Genomic DNA, 16,800 nt, shown 5'->3' with positions numbered 1-16,800 from the left:
GTCTGGGACATGTTCACTCATCAGTCCCTTCTCTGATATGCAGTACCTCTTGTATGTTTCTAAAAATTTTCTCTCCTAGATAACACCCTTAGCATGCATCAGCAAATTGATATAACTTACACAAATGCAGTCTTCTGGGATATTTAATGATGTTTAGTAGAAGGGAAATATATGCTAAAGATAATTTTTTTTCCTGTGGGAGAAAAGTCTTTTCTGCAGAGTTACTGAACTGGTATTTAAAAGAATTGTTTTCTAAAGCTTGCTCTGTTTGGTATGCTTTGGTCATAATTGGGAATGTGACTGCTGATTTAGATGATTTAAGTAAGAAATATGTATGCTGATATACCTGGAAATAAAAAATTTCAATTGTTCTTCTTGGAATTAACATTGATGTTCAATTAGGAGATAAACATAAGTGGTTTCATAGGTTATATTCAAAGAAGAAATATCACGTCATTCAACTTTATGTTTTATTTTAAATTATAAAATCCTTGGTTATTCATGAAATTATATGCATTCAGACTGGCCCATTTTAAATATGTATCAACGTTGTTTCCAATTCTGTACTTAAACAGTCTAGCATTTTAAAGTGAAGGCTTAATTAGAAAAAATATTAGCATAATTTCTAAAAGTACTGGATCATCAGATAGTTTGAAAAACATAGACTTTGTACATTGTTTTGAATAGTAAACCTTGTATTCTGTTTTAAGTTGTTCTCTGGTTGTCATTACAGCTATGAAGTCTTACACTCTGTATTTCATGCTCCTGTGGAGCGCTATTGGGATAGCGAGGGCTGCCAAAATCATCATCGTGCCGCCAATTATGTTTGAAAGCCATATGTACATTTTCAAGACGCTAGCCTCAGCCTTGCATGAGAGGGGCCACCGCACAGTGTTCCTCCTTTCTGAAGGCAGAGACATCGCCCCATCTAATCATTACAGCCTCCAGCGCTACCCAGGGATCTTCAACAGTACCACCTCTGACGCTTTCCTGCAGTCCAAAATGCGGAATATTTTCTCTGGGAGATTGACAGCAATCGAACTGTTTGACATACTGGATCATTATACTAAGAACTGTGACATGATAGTTGGCAACCAAGCCCTAATCCAGAGTCTGAAAAAAGAAAAGTTTGATTTGCTGCTGGTAGACCCAAATGATATGTGTGGATTTGTGATAGCCCATCTTTTAGGGGTTAAATATGCTGTATTTTCAACTGGCCTTTGGTATCCTGCTGAAGTGGGAGCTCCTGCTCCATTAGCTTACGTCCCAGAGTTTAACTCACTCCTCACAGACCGCATGAACTTGCTGCAAAGGATGAAAAATACCGGCGTTTACCTCATTTCCAGATTAGGGGTCAGCTTTCTGGTTCTTCCCAAATATGAAAGGATAATGCAGAAGTACAACCTGCTGCCGGAGAAGTCCATGTATGATTTGGTTCATGGGTCCAGCCTGTGGATGCTGTGTACTGACGTGGCACTGGAGTTTCCAAGACCCACTCTGCCTAACGTTGTTTATGTAGGAGGAATCCTCACCAAACCCGCCAGCCCACTACCAGAAGTAAGGTTTGCTGAACTTCTTGGTAATTGTTTCTTTTTTTTTTTTAATGTAAAGGTCACTTTTGATTTCCAGAAGAGATAGGGTTGTTCCGTAACTAAGGCTACTTGAAAAAGCAGTTAGGATACAAAAGTGCCTTAATTTGCTGATCCACCACTTCCCCTGGACACATTCCTGCTCTGAATGAGCATTTCCATATTATCAAGAGGCCTCTCTGCCATATGATCAATAGACTGTCTGGGAAATAGATTTTTGTTTAAGTAATAACTATAGTATATAAAGAGAATTTAGTGAGATGGTTAGTTTTAATAAGTGTAATTTTTGTTTTTAATTAAACTATTTGTTTAAATTAAACAATTAAATTAAGCTATTAAACTATTTGTTTTCCTCAAATAGCACAATCACAGGTCTCTATGTTTAGTCAACTCAAATTAACATAAACTGATGGCATAAAGGTTCTTCTTGGGAAAGTCAGAATCATTAGAAAGTTTATCTCCTACAATGGAAATGAGGCACTGACTTCCATCAAAGTGGACTACCAACTAATTTAAGTTAGTAAGGAAATGTAACTCTTTAAGGAAATCATGCTCTAGTGCAATTTCATTTCAAGGACAGAATTAATGCCACTTCAAGACAATCTTTTTGTTCACTGCCAAACCTCAGTTTTTTTGGCTGAGCTATCAGTGAATCCCTGAATGTTCTGTTCTCTATCCTAGTTTGCTTTTAATTAGGTATCCTAAACCAGCAGGAGCCAAACACATGTCTGTTGTGGGTTTTCTAATCTCAGGCTGTCTCAACATTTGATGCTATTTACCAGGAAACATAGGACTTGTTCCAGAATTTTCTTTATTGAAACTATTTCTACTCTTAATCTCTGAAAATAATTACTCAAAACAACTCTGCTAAATTGTTGTTCCCCAGCTCTGGGTACTCTACGCAAACAAATCTATCAGAGCTTTGCTAAATAGTAAATTCAGATTTTCTCCTATAGGTATCAGATAATGACAATCACTGGGCAGATTTTTTATGGGTTAATAAGGTGTTTGGAATATATGACCTATAGTCTTTCTAATACAACCATTAGAATTATACTTGAGAAGAAATACCTCGATATATTTCATGTAACATAGAAACATGGAAATAGCCAGATCTGTATCCTGTTCAGTGCTAGCATTTTGAATTGATACAGCCACCAGAGCTAGTGTCACTGTTTAGCTCTCTGACAACTGTAAGGGATAGGGACTAACCCCAGTTTATCTCAGCCACTCATGTATTTATCCAAGTCCAATGTGAATCCTTAAAATATTCTCTACCAGAGTCACCTTGTGATATATCACTCTCCTAATTAAAGGTAGCTAAAATCAGATTTTAGAAGTACCTTCTAAAAGATTTGGTAAGCAAGTCTGTCTTGACTGTAGTGGAGTCATTTATAATGTTATACAGATCAGCCTCATTCTGTCCAGGTCTTTCTCTCCCCCCACTGAGAGCAGTGCCCTCAGTCAGCTCATTTTGGTTTGATTTGGATGCCTTCTTTCGTCTTTTATCACCTTATTGAAGAAGGAATCACTATGAAAAGGAATCTACTCCTTGCAGCAACTTGAATGTCACAATTTAAGTCCAGATAATTTTTTATGTCATTTTTTATACTTTGTTCTTCATTAAGATGCATAGCATGTGAGCATTTTCCCCTTATGGTCGAAGCCTATCTTGCTTCCCATGCATCCTGATGTCCTGACTAGCTTCACTATTTGTTTTACTTTAAAAACAAAATCATTTGCATTTTCTTCGTATGGTCACGTGAGGTAACGCTCAAAAGTTTTTTGATTTGCCATAATGTCGTGTTTGACATGGGCTTTAGCCTACTTTGTGGACTTTGCTGCTCTTTTTTCCTCTTCAGGCTTTCTGTAGTGATTTTATTCAGGTGTGTTTTCTGTTTGCAACAATTGCTTTGTAGTTGGGTCACACACAGACATACATGTATGGCATGTATGTTATATGTAATTTAAGGACACGGATAAGTATATTATTAGCATTGAAAGTTTTGGATTCTAAGTTTGAAAGGCTGTTTTCATTTCAGTAGACGATTTATAGTTCTTCAGCAGGGAGTATTTGAAAAATGATATGTCTTTTAGATATTCCTTACTTTGTTGAGGTTTTATGTGCTTGGGAACACTTGTGTTCCTACTGAGATTTCTCCAGTTGATTTATGTGAGATGATAAACTATACCATGGGGTTCTAAAAGTTAATGAGTTTTTCAAATGCCTGTATTATTTACAAGGCATGGTTTGACACTAAACAAGAGGGTGCAGCAAGTAGCCACGGAGAACACACAGTTCACTAATAATGGCTTAATTGTTAATTGCCTTGCTATCTTACACTGGGAATGGATTGAGTTTTCCAGATGTCTGGAGATGATTTGACCAGAGGGATTTGAATTTCACGACCTGGAATGAAAAGGTAGAAAAAATTTCTAAAAGACATTTTTTAGAAGCTTTCATAAGTGTTGAGTCTTAAGAATCTTTATAGAGTATCTAGATCAGCTTCATTCATTTAATGTTCCTGCCAAACAGCCTGTGTGATGTGGATTGTTTTGCTGTATATTAATTTGTCAAGATGCCCATCCCTCTTGTCACTCATTTTTTCTTGTCATTTACGCAATCATAAATGTGTACAAAATTATACAGAGAGAGCAGTTTTGCTATTTTTTTTATATTTTAAAAGATTGTTAGTGCTTAAAGTAAGCAACAGATGATTCTCTTACTTTTTGGGACTTTAGTTCTTTAAGAATTTGGTAATAGGAATCAACTGAATCCAAATGTTTTTGATCCCAAAGTGCTGTGTTGGTAAAAAGTGAAGAAACAGAGTGTCTTGATCATAGAATCATTTTAAAATGCATGTTGGAACTGTTCCTGGAGGAACCCTCTCTGTGTAGTATCAACTATTTGGGTGCCCGTGGAAGGAGTCCCAGAAGATGTGGATAAAGGGGAAGAGGTTGAGATTGGACCATATCAGTATAGTGTTTTATGTGCTATGCCGTGGCAGGTCAGAAGAGAACATGGATGCAAAATAAATAAATAAACTTTGCTTTGGCCAAGACAAAGACCTTTAAATAGGTCCCTATTTTGAGTAGGTCCTTTAAATATTAAAAGTGAATGAAATCTAATAGAAAGTGATTGTAGCTTTTAGTAGTTTTATTGGAGGGCAATAACAGTAATACCAATTTATTGTATTACAAGTTCACTTCAGAAAACTTTCAGTTATTAAAATGAAAACATTTCACGTGATGGTTTTTGGGTGATTTCCCATTGGCCTGTGCTTTGGCCCTGTCAGGTAGTTGGATCTTTGGCACTTTTCAGCTCTTACAGTACTGAACCATTTTGCCTTCACTGTTGGTTTTCCATACTACACTCTTTCTGACCAGAATGTGGCCATCTTGAAGGCAGATACCCTCGTTGTTCACTTTTGCACACTGAGTGAATGCAAAAAAAGTTTGCATTCAATAAATATTTAATATTAAGTGAACTATATCAAGTAGAAATAGTTGCCAAAAAATTAGATGATTTGGCTAGTGCAACAATATTGTTATTATAACCATTGTTATCTGTTTGTTCCAAATGGAGGTCCTTATACCATCCCAGCCATAAAGCAATAAAAAAATTCCATGCTAAGTTATTTTAATGAACTGTTATACCTATTTAATGTTATTGATACTTAGAAAAGAGAGAGCCAGACATTACTCAATTGGTAAACTAAAATAATCTCTACTCTGTTCCAAATATGCATGTAAACAGGGATAGTAATGAATGACAGAGCAACTATTTCTGTCTTGAAGGAAGATGTTAGATGGCATGGCACTCCTTAGGTGCCTTTCAGTGATGCTTTAATGCCAGGTAAGGAGTGATAAGGGCCTCTTCATTTTCCTGTTCTGGGAATTTTTAATTGAAGGAAGCATAGTCTTGAGCAGAGAGATAGTAAGAAATAAGAAAAGAGATGAGTCCAGGTGTGTAATCTCAGCAGTTTAGGAGGCCAAAGCCAGTCTCATCAATTTAGTGAGACCCTGTCACAGAATAAAGCATAAAAAGAGCTGGAGATGTGGCTCAGAGGTAAGCACCCCTGGGTTCAATCTCTGGTGCCAAAAATAAATAAATAAATACATATAAAGAGAGAAAACAAAGATAAGAAATAGCAGGAGATCAAGGTGAGGATCATGAAATAACAACTGTTTGTCATTTTGTCATTGGCCAGACTACCTAGAAAATGAAAGAAAAAACAACAGATTGAATAGATAAGCCCCTTGTGAGGAGATAAGATTGTGAGAAGAATAAAACCAAGAAATAAACAACAGTGCCTTCCTGTGTGTCTTCAGCATTCATTGATTCACATGGAAATTCGCATGGAAGCCATTATTTACTGTCCATGTGGTGTTTGAAAGCTGATCTCACCACTAAGGAATGGAGTTCCTAGGCTGGGATGTGGGACTAGAGTCCTTAGTGCTGTAAGGCTGATGCAGGGTTGCAGCAGTTATGGAAAATCAAGGCCATTTTAATAATATTTTACATTTACATTTCTAACATATTATCTCATGATATTTAAAACCTGAGACAGCATTATAGCTATTATACCATATTGATTAAAGTGCTAGTTTTAAAATAAGTATTATTTAATCAAAATATATATCCTATATAGTTGGGTTCCTAATTTGGATCCCATCATTCACATATAGTTTTATAGAATGTCTTCATCTGTATAGTAATATTATACTATATTGGTAGCTATTTGGGGATCAGAAAATTGAGGACTAGAGTGTTTGGAAGAGACTAATAATTTAATTCTATTTACTAACTCTGAGTTCAGATATTCAATACAACATGATAGTTGAGCAGAAATAATAGATTCCCTATGGGAACTCATTAACGTAAGATGTTCTTGCAGATGTATTTGCAGTAGTTTTGTAGCTTATACATTTTTGTCTTTATTTTGTAGTAAGAAACTAGATTGCCTTGTTACGTGAATCTACCCAGGAAGTAAATCAGGCACTGTTGAAACCATCAATAACTTACTGTTCAATTCACTGATACCATAATTTTCTGAGAAGCATTGTAGTTTTAAACAGTTTATCTATTGTTTCTGTAGGCTTTATGAGTATAAAAGCATTTTCTAATATGAGAACAAAATATACAACCAAATTCAAATTAAACATGTTGATAATTGATATTTAAGGGCCTGCCATGATTTTTAAACACCTCTTCACCTCTGCTAAGTCTTAAAGCTTTAATATGCCCCAGAGAATTGTTCATTTACATATTAATTCAAATACTGGCAATTGTAAGTGAAATATTTTTTAACAGATCATTTCTACAAATGACAATTTTTGCAAATAAGTTACTGTTGGCACCAATATTTTTGGTATGATATTTTCAATAAATACTTCTCATTCCAATCCAAATAGTTCTATTTTGGAAATTAAAGTAGCTACTGCCAATGAGTTTGCTGGATCTATTCCTGAGTGCAGATTTTGAAGAGAGGATGAAGTGAGCATCGGTTTATGAAGAATCAGTGATACTGAAAACAAACTACCTATTTCCTAGTTTTGTTTATGGAATATTTTATACCAGCTTTCCAGACACTGGACAGTGTTTCGCAAAGAGAAAAAACATGTTATTTTTTTTTCTTTAGCCAAGTGATTGTAACTTTGAATCTTGGTCTTCATGCAATTCTTGGATAAAGGAGTCAGCCCTATTAACATTAGGATACTCACCCAAGAGGATTTTGGTGGATAACAGTTGTAGCTAGATCTGGTGGGTGGTAGTTGCTGCTGTTATTATTGCTGTAGTAACTCTTGTAGTTACTACAAGATTTATGTATTTATGATAATCTATAATTACTGAGTCATGGATCACTCCCTGTTTTCCACATAGCACATAGAAGAATAGTTTCTGGGTGGAGGTGAAGGATGGATGTAGGGGAGGCATTCATCTCTGTTCTAGCACTTGACTCTGGTACTGCTTCGGGATTTTTATTTATCTTTCCTACATTATTGTTCTCATGGAAGTAGAAGGAATCTGACAAGTGAAAGATGTGGTCTTAGGCCCTCATGAGTGTCTTTTAAATGAGCAGAAACTGATGAATATGTCTTTTCAAGGGCAGAAAGAATTAAGGGAGTAGCTCTGAGGGTCTCCAGATGCTGGCCTCTTTTAGACTTAGGGGTATGTCTGTGATTTTTCAGGCCTTTAAATGGAGGAGCCAGACAGCTGGAATTCCAGCCTCTCTTTGCTGCCTGTACACCTGTCCATTCTATTTTTGTGTTTCTTATTCCTCAGGGAACTGAGGGGAAACTCCAGGCAAATTGATGACATCTGTCCTTCTAATCTGATTTCCTGCCCAGGCTCAGTTCCATAGTCAAACTTCAATGAGCTTGGACTACATAACGTAGAAACCTTAAAAGTAAGTTGAATATTTTCTAAAACTGAGGGTACAGACCCAGCAACCAACCCCAATCTTCATCCTTATATTTTCCTGTATATATGTATGATATATCCCTTCTTATAATTTGTATTCTCATTTCCTTTCCTCAGTATTGTTTAGATCAGAATTCTATGGCATACATGTTAAGTCTTGATTGTAGGTCACTTAGTAGGTCCAGTGTGGGCCTAATAATTTGTACAAGTTCTCTGGTGATGTGATACTATTGGGTCTACTCTTTGAGAGCCATTGCTTTAAACTCAACCATAATCTGAATCTTGTGATCCAGAAATTTTAATTGTGTTATAATGTGTTTTGTGAGAAACACCTTTTTTTTCATGTTAATTACAAATTTTCCTCTGTTTTAGAGAATTATTTTCAGTGTAAATTGTACCAAAGAAAATGTGTATGTATATTGATTTCAAGAACTAGAAAAACTCTGGATTTTGTTGCACATTTGGTCAGTTCATTACCTTAGAATTTCATTTTGTGAAATCAGACAAAATTTCTGCAGAATTACCCAACCCTTGCTTTAAGATGTAGATCTAAATACAGTGTCCATGTGCAGTCCTGTTCGAAGGAGGTAAAGACCTCAGAACTAATTCTTTCAAACTCTTCTCTCTCTTTTCATTCATCTCTACTGTTTTGTTTTTTTTTGCTCTGTGTCAAGGTATATTTTTGTAAAGCAGCCTTTATTGCTCTTTGTAGGAACCATGTTTAGTAGATTCAAGAATTCTGATTATATTAACATAAATATAGTCAGTTAATTAGTTGGTTCACAGAGCATCCATTCTAGAAAGTACTCTGAGAGGTAAGAGTGCAATGAAATATGAGAGAGGAAGATCAAAATGCAGATCTTGCTTTTCTCTGAAATGTTTTTCTACTTCAGAGACTTCCTATTAAAGTGGTCATTAACTTTCGCCTGTAGTATTTCATGTGGGTGATTTTCGATAGGGTGGCTTTTCAGGAGAATTATGTTGTTCAGTTGCAAGAGGGAAGCCTAACGCCATGTTGTAGATGTTATTTATTTTTCCTCAATTTGCTTCTGCTTCCCCAAGCCCCAGGATCTATAATATAGTAAAAATAAACTTACCAAAGTTGAGCTGATTTTATACTTCATTGAATATAGCAACTGCTTAATAAATGTCTGTTGAATTGTTTTATACTCAATTAGATTTACAGAAATTGGTCTTTTATAGCAGTTGAAAAGATTTAATTTGCATAGATCCTTAAGAAAAACTCTAGGTTCTATAAAATTTTTAAATCTTCCAGAAAGAGTAATGGAGGAAGCAAAACTCTTTGAGATCTGAGTTATTCTTTACATCCCACCCACTCTCATGTTAATTCCTGCAGTGTTTGTAACTTGAAGTTACATTAATTCATTTTGCAAAAATTAATTAATTAAATTTGCAATGAATGAATTAATTCTATTCATTTTTCAAAAAAAGAGATAAAATTATTTTTACACTATAACTTTTTATCAGTGAAAACAGCCCAAGTAACTTGATAAATATTAAAACTTTGAGGCTAATTAAATCTCCTACCACCATTTTTGGACCATGGCAAGGATCAACTAAGCTGATTTGACATTTACTTTTTCGCCGCAAAGTCCTTTTAGAACTTTTTCACATGTGTGGTAGTGAAAAGATTTGCTAACCACAAAGGAATGACTACTCAAATAAGGGATAGCCATTTTCTTTCACATTCAGTGCGGGTCATTGGGTCCCAATATGGGCCAGGCACTAAGCTAACAATGTTAAATACAAGTTATAGTTCCTTTGTGCCACATCTGTTCTTGTAGAGTAAAATACAAAACAAAAAACAAACAAAACACACACTGCTTTCCCAGGTGATCATAGTAGTGCCTCTAGGGAAGGTAGTCACTGGAGAGAGAGTGCACCCATACCTAAGAGGGGAAGTGGGAAGGACCCAGTGCTTTGAAGACCTGGCAGAGATCCAGGTGCTGAAGAGTTGATGGCATGAGGTGAGGGAAGGTGGCTCTACTCAGTTTGGAGAGGTGAGCAGAGATTAGTTCTTATACATTGTAAAGAGTTTGGAATTCATACTGAGGTTTTAAGTGGGCTAGCACATGCTTGGATTTACTTTTAAAAGGGTTATGCTGGTTGTTTTGTGAAGAAAGTAAGAAGGGAAGAAAGGAGACAGGGAGGATTAAGTGAGTGGAAGTTGCAGTAGCTCAGACGTGGTTTGGTGGCTTCAGAGGTGGTGAGAAGTAGAGTGATTCTAAGACTATTTGGGAGGTAGAATTGACTGAGCTGGAGTCAAGTACAGGGGATTTTAAGAAAACAGGCCAAACCTGCTTGAGCAATGGCATTTCCTTGAAGAGACAGACTGAAGGATGAACACATGTTGGCAGGAAATTCTGTATTTAGTTTGAGGCATGTTGAATTTGAGAAGCCTGTGGATATACAAGTGCAGATGTCAAATTGACATTGCAAACTGTGAACATAGTGTTGATAGGAAAAGTCAGAGATAGTTATTCAAATATGGGACTCCCAAAATATTGTACTAATACCATGACATAAGTGATATCATTTACATAGAGATGTACAGTCTCTAGTGTTCTACTGTATAGAAATTAAGTCAAGGGGTAGGGTGGTAGGGCGAGCCTTCAAGGTTCTGAGAAGTCATGACCTAAGAAGTAAAGGGTGACCAGAACAAGTGGTGTTTTGGCCCAGTTATTATGATTGCTACTGAATCTGATGTTTCCCAGTGTGTTTGCATTGGTTATATCTCTGCACAATCTTAAATGTAAAGCAGATAAATAACAATAAACAACTACACTATAATAATCCATACTTTCCTTTGACAATCCAGTTGGATCTGTGTGTCTATCTGATTGCCAAAGTTGGCAGAGCACCCACTGGGAACCAAGTGAATACATTCAGCCTCTCACTGCAGGTCCTGGGGAAGATCACCTTGCTCATATCACTGAATTATGGACAGGTGAATGGTGAGGCTCGGTCTGTTTAAAGTTTCTTGCACTTCAGTGATGATGTGAAAGAGAATATTTTTGAGCACCATTCATATATTAAAATGCAGACTTCTATTCTTAACTTGAAACATTCTTATATTTGGTGAAGTTATGTTGACGGAAGCAAAGTCAAGCAGATGTACAGTATTTCATAAAGGTGGGGCCTTTTGGGGGTGGACAAGGGGGAGGCCTACAAAAGGACTGATTTTGCAATGTATGTACTATGGAAACTTTGACTTTTCTAGTAAATCAGAAATGATAATTAGAAATAGCATTTTTAAAAACTAATGATTAAAAATTCAATCCCTGATTTCATTTTGTATAATTCATAAACCACATTTTCTTCCAGAGAATATAATTAAATTACTATTGTTATGAAAATATTTTTTCTTGAACTGTAACCTTAAAGAGAATTTTAGGGCACATTAAACATCACATACATACATATACATACACACACACATACACATATACATATATACATACACACATATCCACACATATCTATACATACATATATGTATATATCTTTAAGGATAAACTAACATATACATATGTACATATATGTTTGTGTATATATTAGTTAATACTTTTTGGAAGTTAAATGTTTTAATTTTTTTGTAATACAGAAATTATGAAATATTGAAAATGTTTTTATAAAAGGCAAAAGTTGAAAGTACAGGAAAATGCTTCAACTCTTTGAAAATTTTGATTTAATTTTGGTAAACTTCAAATGCTTTTCATTTTTTTTCCCTAACAGTTATTTCAGATAAATTTTAAGCAACTTGTTTTGTAAATAAATCTTCAAAATGAGGCTTGTCTATTAGATCTTTATAGATTTAAAGATGTTTAAGCTGATGTGTAATATGGTTGTTTTCTGTTATGAAGATACAAAAGTCTCCATTATTTTTAACTATTTAGGATTGTTAGATGTTACAAGAAAGGTAAAAATAAAAAGAATTTACTTATGTAATAGATTATGTACAGCTTATTTTCAGTTGAATGCAAAAATCCATTTTTTGTGTGTTTTCAAATCATGTATGGGCCTCTGATGACAGTGTTTTAATGTAGATGGTGCAGTGTATTCTTCATAAGCTTGCTTAGTAATAAATTTTAATTTTTTAAAAAATTATAGTTTAATGGAAATCATATGTATGCATATGTGATTTCAACTGGATATGCTACTTAAGCTAGGGCTGTTTTCTCTCTAGTCCACATAGCTTTTCAAGAGAAGTGACGAATACTACATAACTATTAGCTTTATTCACCTATTGTATACAATCAATGCTTATATTGATAACTTTATTTCTTTCATTTGAATAGGGCCTCAAAAGTTTTATATCCAGTATTTGAGTACTTTTGTTATTCTCTTTAAAAAGTCAGTATTAGGCACTACTGGTTACTACCAGCTGAAGCTTTACACAGCTGTGTATTTAGCATTTAATCATGCTAAGAATTGCTAATTAGAAAATCAAACCACACAAAGCATACTCAGTGAAGCTGATACAATACCATTTTTGTTTAAGAAACAGATAAATAATCTTTATACATTAGTGGTTTCATTAATAAGCATTTGTGCTGAATATGTAAGCAGGCAATCTTTAAATAAAATGTCTTAACCCACTAGGAATAATTTGTCAATACTCTCCTTTCACAGAAATCCATAATCTCTTTAAAATAAGGCCAGCCTTAGTCAAAATTGCTACATTTACACTTGGCCTTTCAACTTCTTTCTATTGTCTCATTTTCTTCTGTTTTACTCTTTTCAACAGCTCCTTCCACCTCATAGGCATAAACATTCTACTGCTCTCTCCCCTGCACTTTGTGTTTCCCCTAATTGGAACTCTGTGGCCAAGAATCACACTAGAGCATCCTCAGTTGACCTTACTGTGGTTCAGTCTGCCTGATATTCCAAAAATCCCTTTCTACTTTACTTTAATAAAAACCACCTTGTTTCTTGCAGCCCACTGTGGCACACACCTGTAATCCCAGCTACTTGGGAGGCTGAGTCAGAAGGATCACAAGTTCCAGGTCAGTCTGGGCAACTTAGTGAGACTCTGCCTCAAAACGGAATTTTAAAAAGGGCTTGGGATGTAGCTCAGTGGTAGAGTGCTTGCCTAGCATGCATAAGGTGCTAGGTACAATCCTCAGTAACACACACACACACACACACACACACACACACACACCCATACCCCCACACACACCTTTTTTTCTAAACCCTTTATGTGGTAAGCTGCAGCAAAGAATGAGGACGAAAAAATTCATTCAGTGATATGTATTAATGGCTGAGAGCAGTTTAACCCATTACCTTTTTAGGAGTAGTGAATATTTTATACTGAAGTCAAAGGTCTAGCATTAAGTCAGAAGAATCAATACTAGCAACGTAAGTAGTTTGGTTAGTAAATGGCAGAAATACAGTGATTCCAAAGGATTTGAGGACATGCTCTGGGTATCCCCCATATCAGTCTTTATGGCTCACTTGCATGGGGGCATTATTAGTCTCAAAGTTTTGAACTTGTTTTAGAAAGGAAGTAGTGCAGCATTTTCAGCTTTTTATAGCCCCAGATGTCAAAGTCACTGTGACTTCAAAAGTAATAGCCAATGTTAAATTTCTGACTTGGTTGGGCTGGGCATACAGCTCAGTTGGTAGAGTGTTTGCCTCTCATGCACAAGGCCCTGGATTCAATCCCCAACACCACTACCCCCCCCCCCAAAAAAAAAAAAATCTGACATGGTGCTAATATAATGGGCACTTAACATTGTCCTATAGATTTGACTTTCTCTTTTAGGCTTAAGAATAAAATAGACTGGACACAAGCCATATTGAGAAGTCAAGATGTGAAGAAAATACTTCAGTGCATTGAAAATGTGTGAGCTGTACAGATTTTGTTGAAACTACCCTTGTTTTGAAAAATGCATTTTGGGAAATAAGCAAGTCTTCCTGATTGTCTGGAAGTCACCAGGTACATAACTAGTCCTAACCTTTGTTGACTAGTTCTGCTTCACCAATTCGTGTAGTGCATATGTACCTGAAGTAATAAAAGTCCCTGGACTCTAGAGTTCAGAGTTTGAGTCTCATGTCTGCCACCGCACATCATATAAAACACATCATTCACTAAGGTAAGCTGTTATTTTTAAGAGCATATTTAGTAGAGATGCACAGATTTGGAATTTCAGTGTAATTTTTCCTACAACTCCAATAATAAGCAAAGTATTTTGGCGATCTCACTAATCTGGATGACAACCAGAAAGCTAGAAAGTCAGAAAGACATTCAGAAGCCAAAATAAATGTTAAAATGTCCAGGAACTAAGGTTCATATGCTTGTTCACAGTAGTCACCTTCAGGCCTTTTTCACCCTGCATTAATTTACTCCAATTGTTTACCTTTTATAGAGCTTAATTATCTTATTCCATAATCCATGGAAGAATGAAACAAATTAATTTTTAAAGCAGGTGTGCTGAAAGCCAGGTGGAAACTGACAACTGTGGTTTAATTGTTTAACTGTAAGAGAAGGAGTAGACCCTTCCAGAATGACAACAATAAAAAGAATATCAGTTTCTCTTAAGGTTTGGCCTTCTTGGGCCATTTGGTGTCACAGAGCCTGAGGACGGCTCTCTGTCACAGTACACAAGTCATAATTAAGTTCATATGTTGTACATACTCAGTGTGAACAAGGAAAAAAGTTTAGGGTACCTCTTAATAGGAGCTTCCATCAGCAGTGGACTGCAGCTGTCCTGCAAACTGAATGTTCTAGAAAGACTCAATTCACAGCAGGTTTCAGATAACTGCATTTGTACCTAGGTTAAGCAATTCGGAACTATTTCATTAAAATAGCCCCAAATTATTCATTGCAAATTGAAGAGTTTGGGCTAAATTAAATCTTTAGAACCACAGGTTAAAATTTGTAACCTCATATGTACCTTATTCCAGATTAATAAAATGTACATCTTATTAATAATGTATATTAAAACTTCTAGCAGACTTCTTGAAATCAGTTACATAGAATATACTATTGTATAGAATGACAATTGAAACTTGCTTTAGTTACTTAAAAACAACCCCCTCAAAGTTATTTTATTATGATGATGAGGTCAGAATGTAATGGAAAATTTTATTTATCTATAAATTTTATTTGTCTATTATACATTGAAAATTTCCTAAATTCAGAGACTGTGTTAGCTCCTGAGAATAGGACCTAGCAAAACAAACTTGAGTTTTGTCTTCAAGGAGCTTAAGTCTAATGAGAGACATGAACATTAAACTGCTAGGCTTAGTAATTGACATTTAGAAGTGCTGTGAAGGAAAACAGGGACAATGTCATGAAGGCCTGGGCTAAAGGAACAGGGACCAGGTTTTGGTTTTTGTTTGGTACTGGGGATTGAACCCAGGGGCATTCAACCACTGAGCCACATCCCCTCCCACTCCTCACCTTTGTATTTTATTTAGAGACAGGGTCTCACTAAGTGGCTTAGGGCCTTGCTAATTTGCTGAGGCTGAATTCACTATTGGCCTGACTCAGCTTCCCAAGGTGCTGGGATTACAGGCTTGCACTACTAAGCCTGACCAGTACCAGCTTTTCACCTGAGAGTTCCAACGGTTCTCTATTGTAGTCTGACCATCCTTGACTTTTAATCCGTGCTATTTCTACTGAGTTAGACCAATGCCTTATAATAAGACCCTCTGGGGAACCCAGTAACTAAAGGTCCTTGAAAAAAAATAATAAAGAAATCTCTATCCTAGACAAATGTTAGGGGCATTCATCTGTCTTCCCTCTCTCCTCTTTTTTTCCGTACTTTTCCATCCTTTATATAGAACTTTATTGAAGGTCACCATGTGTGATACATTATACATATATTTTTAAGCTCACTCCTGTGACATGCATGGATCAAGGACCTTCTTTTGCTACTGTATAGGCTGACTTGTAGGTTGTTTTAATATTTGTTCATTCTGCATAATCTCTGTTTTATTAGAAAGTTAATCCCTTGCAATAGCTGCTTGTTTGAGTGATGAATACACTCTGTCATTTTGTGATTCCATGAGATTTTATAGGTTGGCACTGGTCCATCCATACTTGGGTCCAACTGTCATCATTACATATCTCTTGCTACAGATTTTCTAGCTTCTATCCTACGTGCAATTCATACTTTCTTGGTCTCAGAGACTCCCTTAGCTGATTAGGATTTTGACTAAGAATATTATTTCATTCTTTTTAAAAAATGCCCGGTTCTTCATACCTATATTCTTGTTATATTCAGTTACTTATTTAGCAGTATTTTTGAGTACTTCCCTTTTGTTAGGTGCTGTGGTTGCAGCATAAAATGCTCAAGGGTCTCACATGCAGTCTGTACTTTTCTTAACCCTGGGATTCTAATAGCTGATTTCACTCTTGAAAGAAAACCTCAAGAGGAAATAAAGGACAGCAATCTAACATCTCTTCTATCCTCTTTACCAGACTCCAATCACTCATTTCATTCATTCAGTAACCACCAGCAAATACTCATTCAGTGTTAGAATCTATTCTCAATGTTATGGCTAAATTGTATATTAACCATGCCTTCCTATAAAGGACTGGAAGAACCTGCCATCTCCAAGCCTGTCTATTCTGATGTCCCTGGGTCTCTTGTTTAACATAATGACATTCACATACCCATTAAATCTAGGCACAATTGAGGCAGAGGGCTGGAATGGGATTATGTGTCCAGAGACTGATATCAAGAAAGGTGGCTCCACTGAGCTTGAGTTAATTTAGAATGAATCTCTGTCTTATATAATGCCTTTTCTTCTTTT

General features: G+C 35.9%; 1 protein-coding gene across 1 annotated transcript in view; it reads left to right on the top strand.

Annotated features, from left to right (window-relative positions):
* The first annotated feature begins 735 nt into the window (after positions 1-735).
* Ugt8 (UDP glycosyltransferase 8) overlaps positions 736-16,800 on the top strand; it is a 49,255-nt gene continuing 33,190 nt past the window's right edge. The window contains exon 1 of the mRNA XM_027935459.2: positions 736-1,557. Coding sequence (XP_027791260.1) covers positions 736-1,557 — 822 coding nt within the window. The remainder of the gene's footprint in view (positions 1,558-16,800) is intronic.

The sequence above is a fragment of the Marmota flaviventris genome, chromosome 7 (genome assembly GCF_047511675.1).
Source record: "Marmota flaviventris isolate mMarFla1 chromosome 7, mMarFla1.hap1, whole genome shotgun sequence".
NCBI classification, from domain to species: Eukaryota; Metazoa; Chordata; class Mammalia; order Rodentia; family Sciuridae; genus Marmota; species Marmota flaviventris.
Note: the sequence above shows the minus strand (reverse complement) of the source record. Positions and strands in the feature narration are given on the sequence as shown.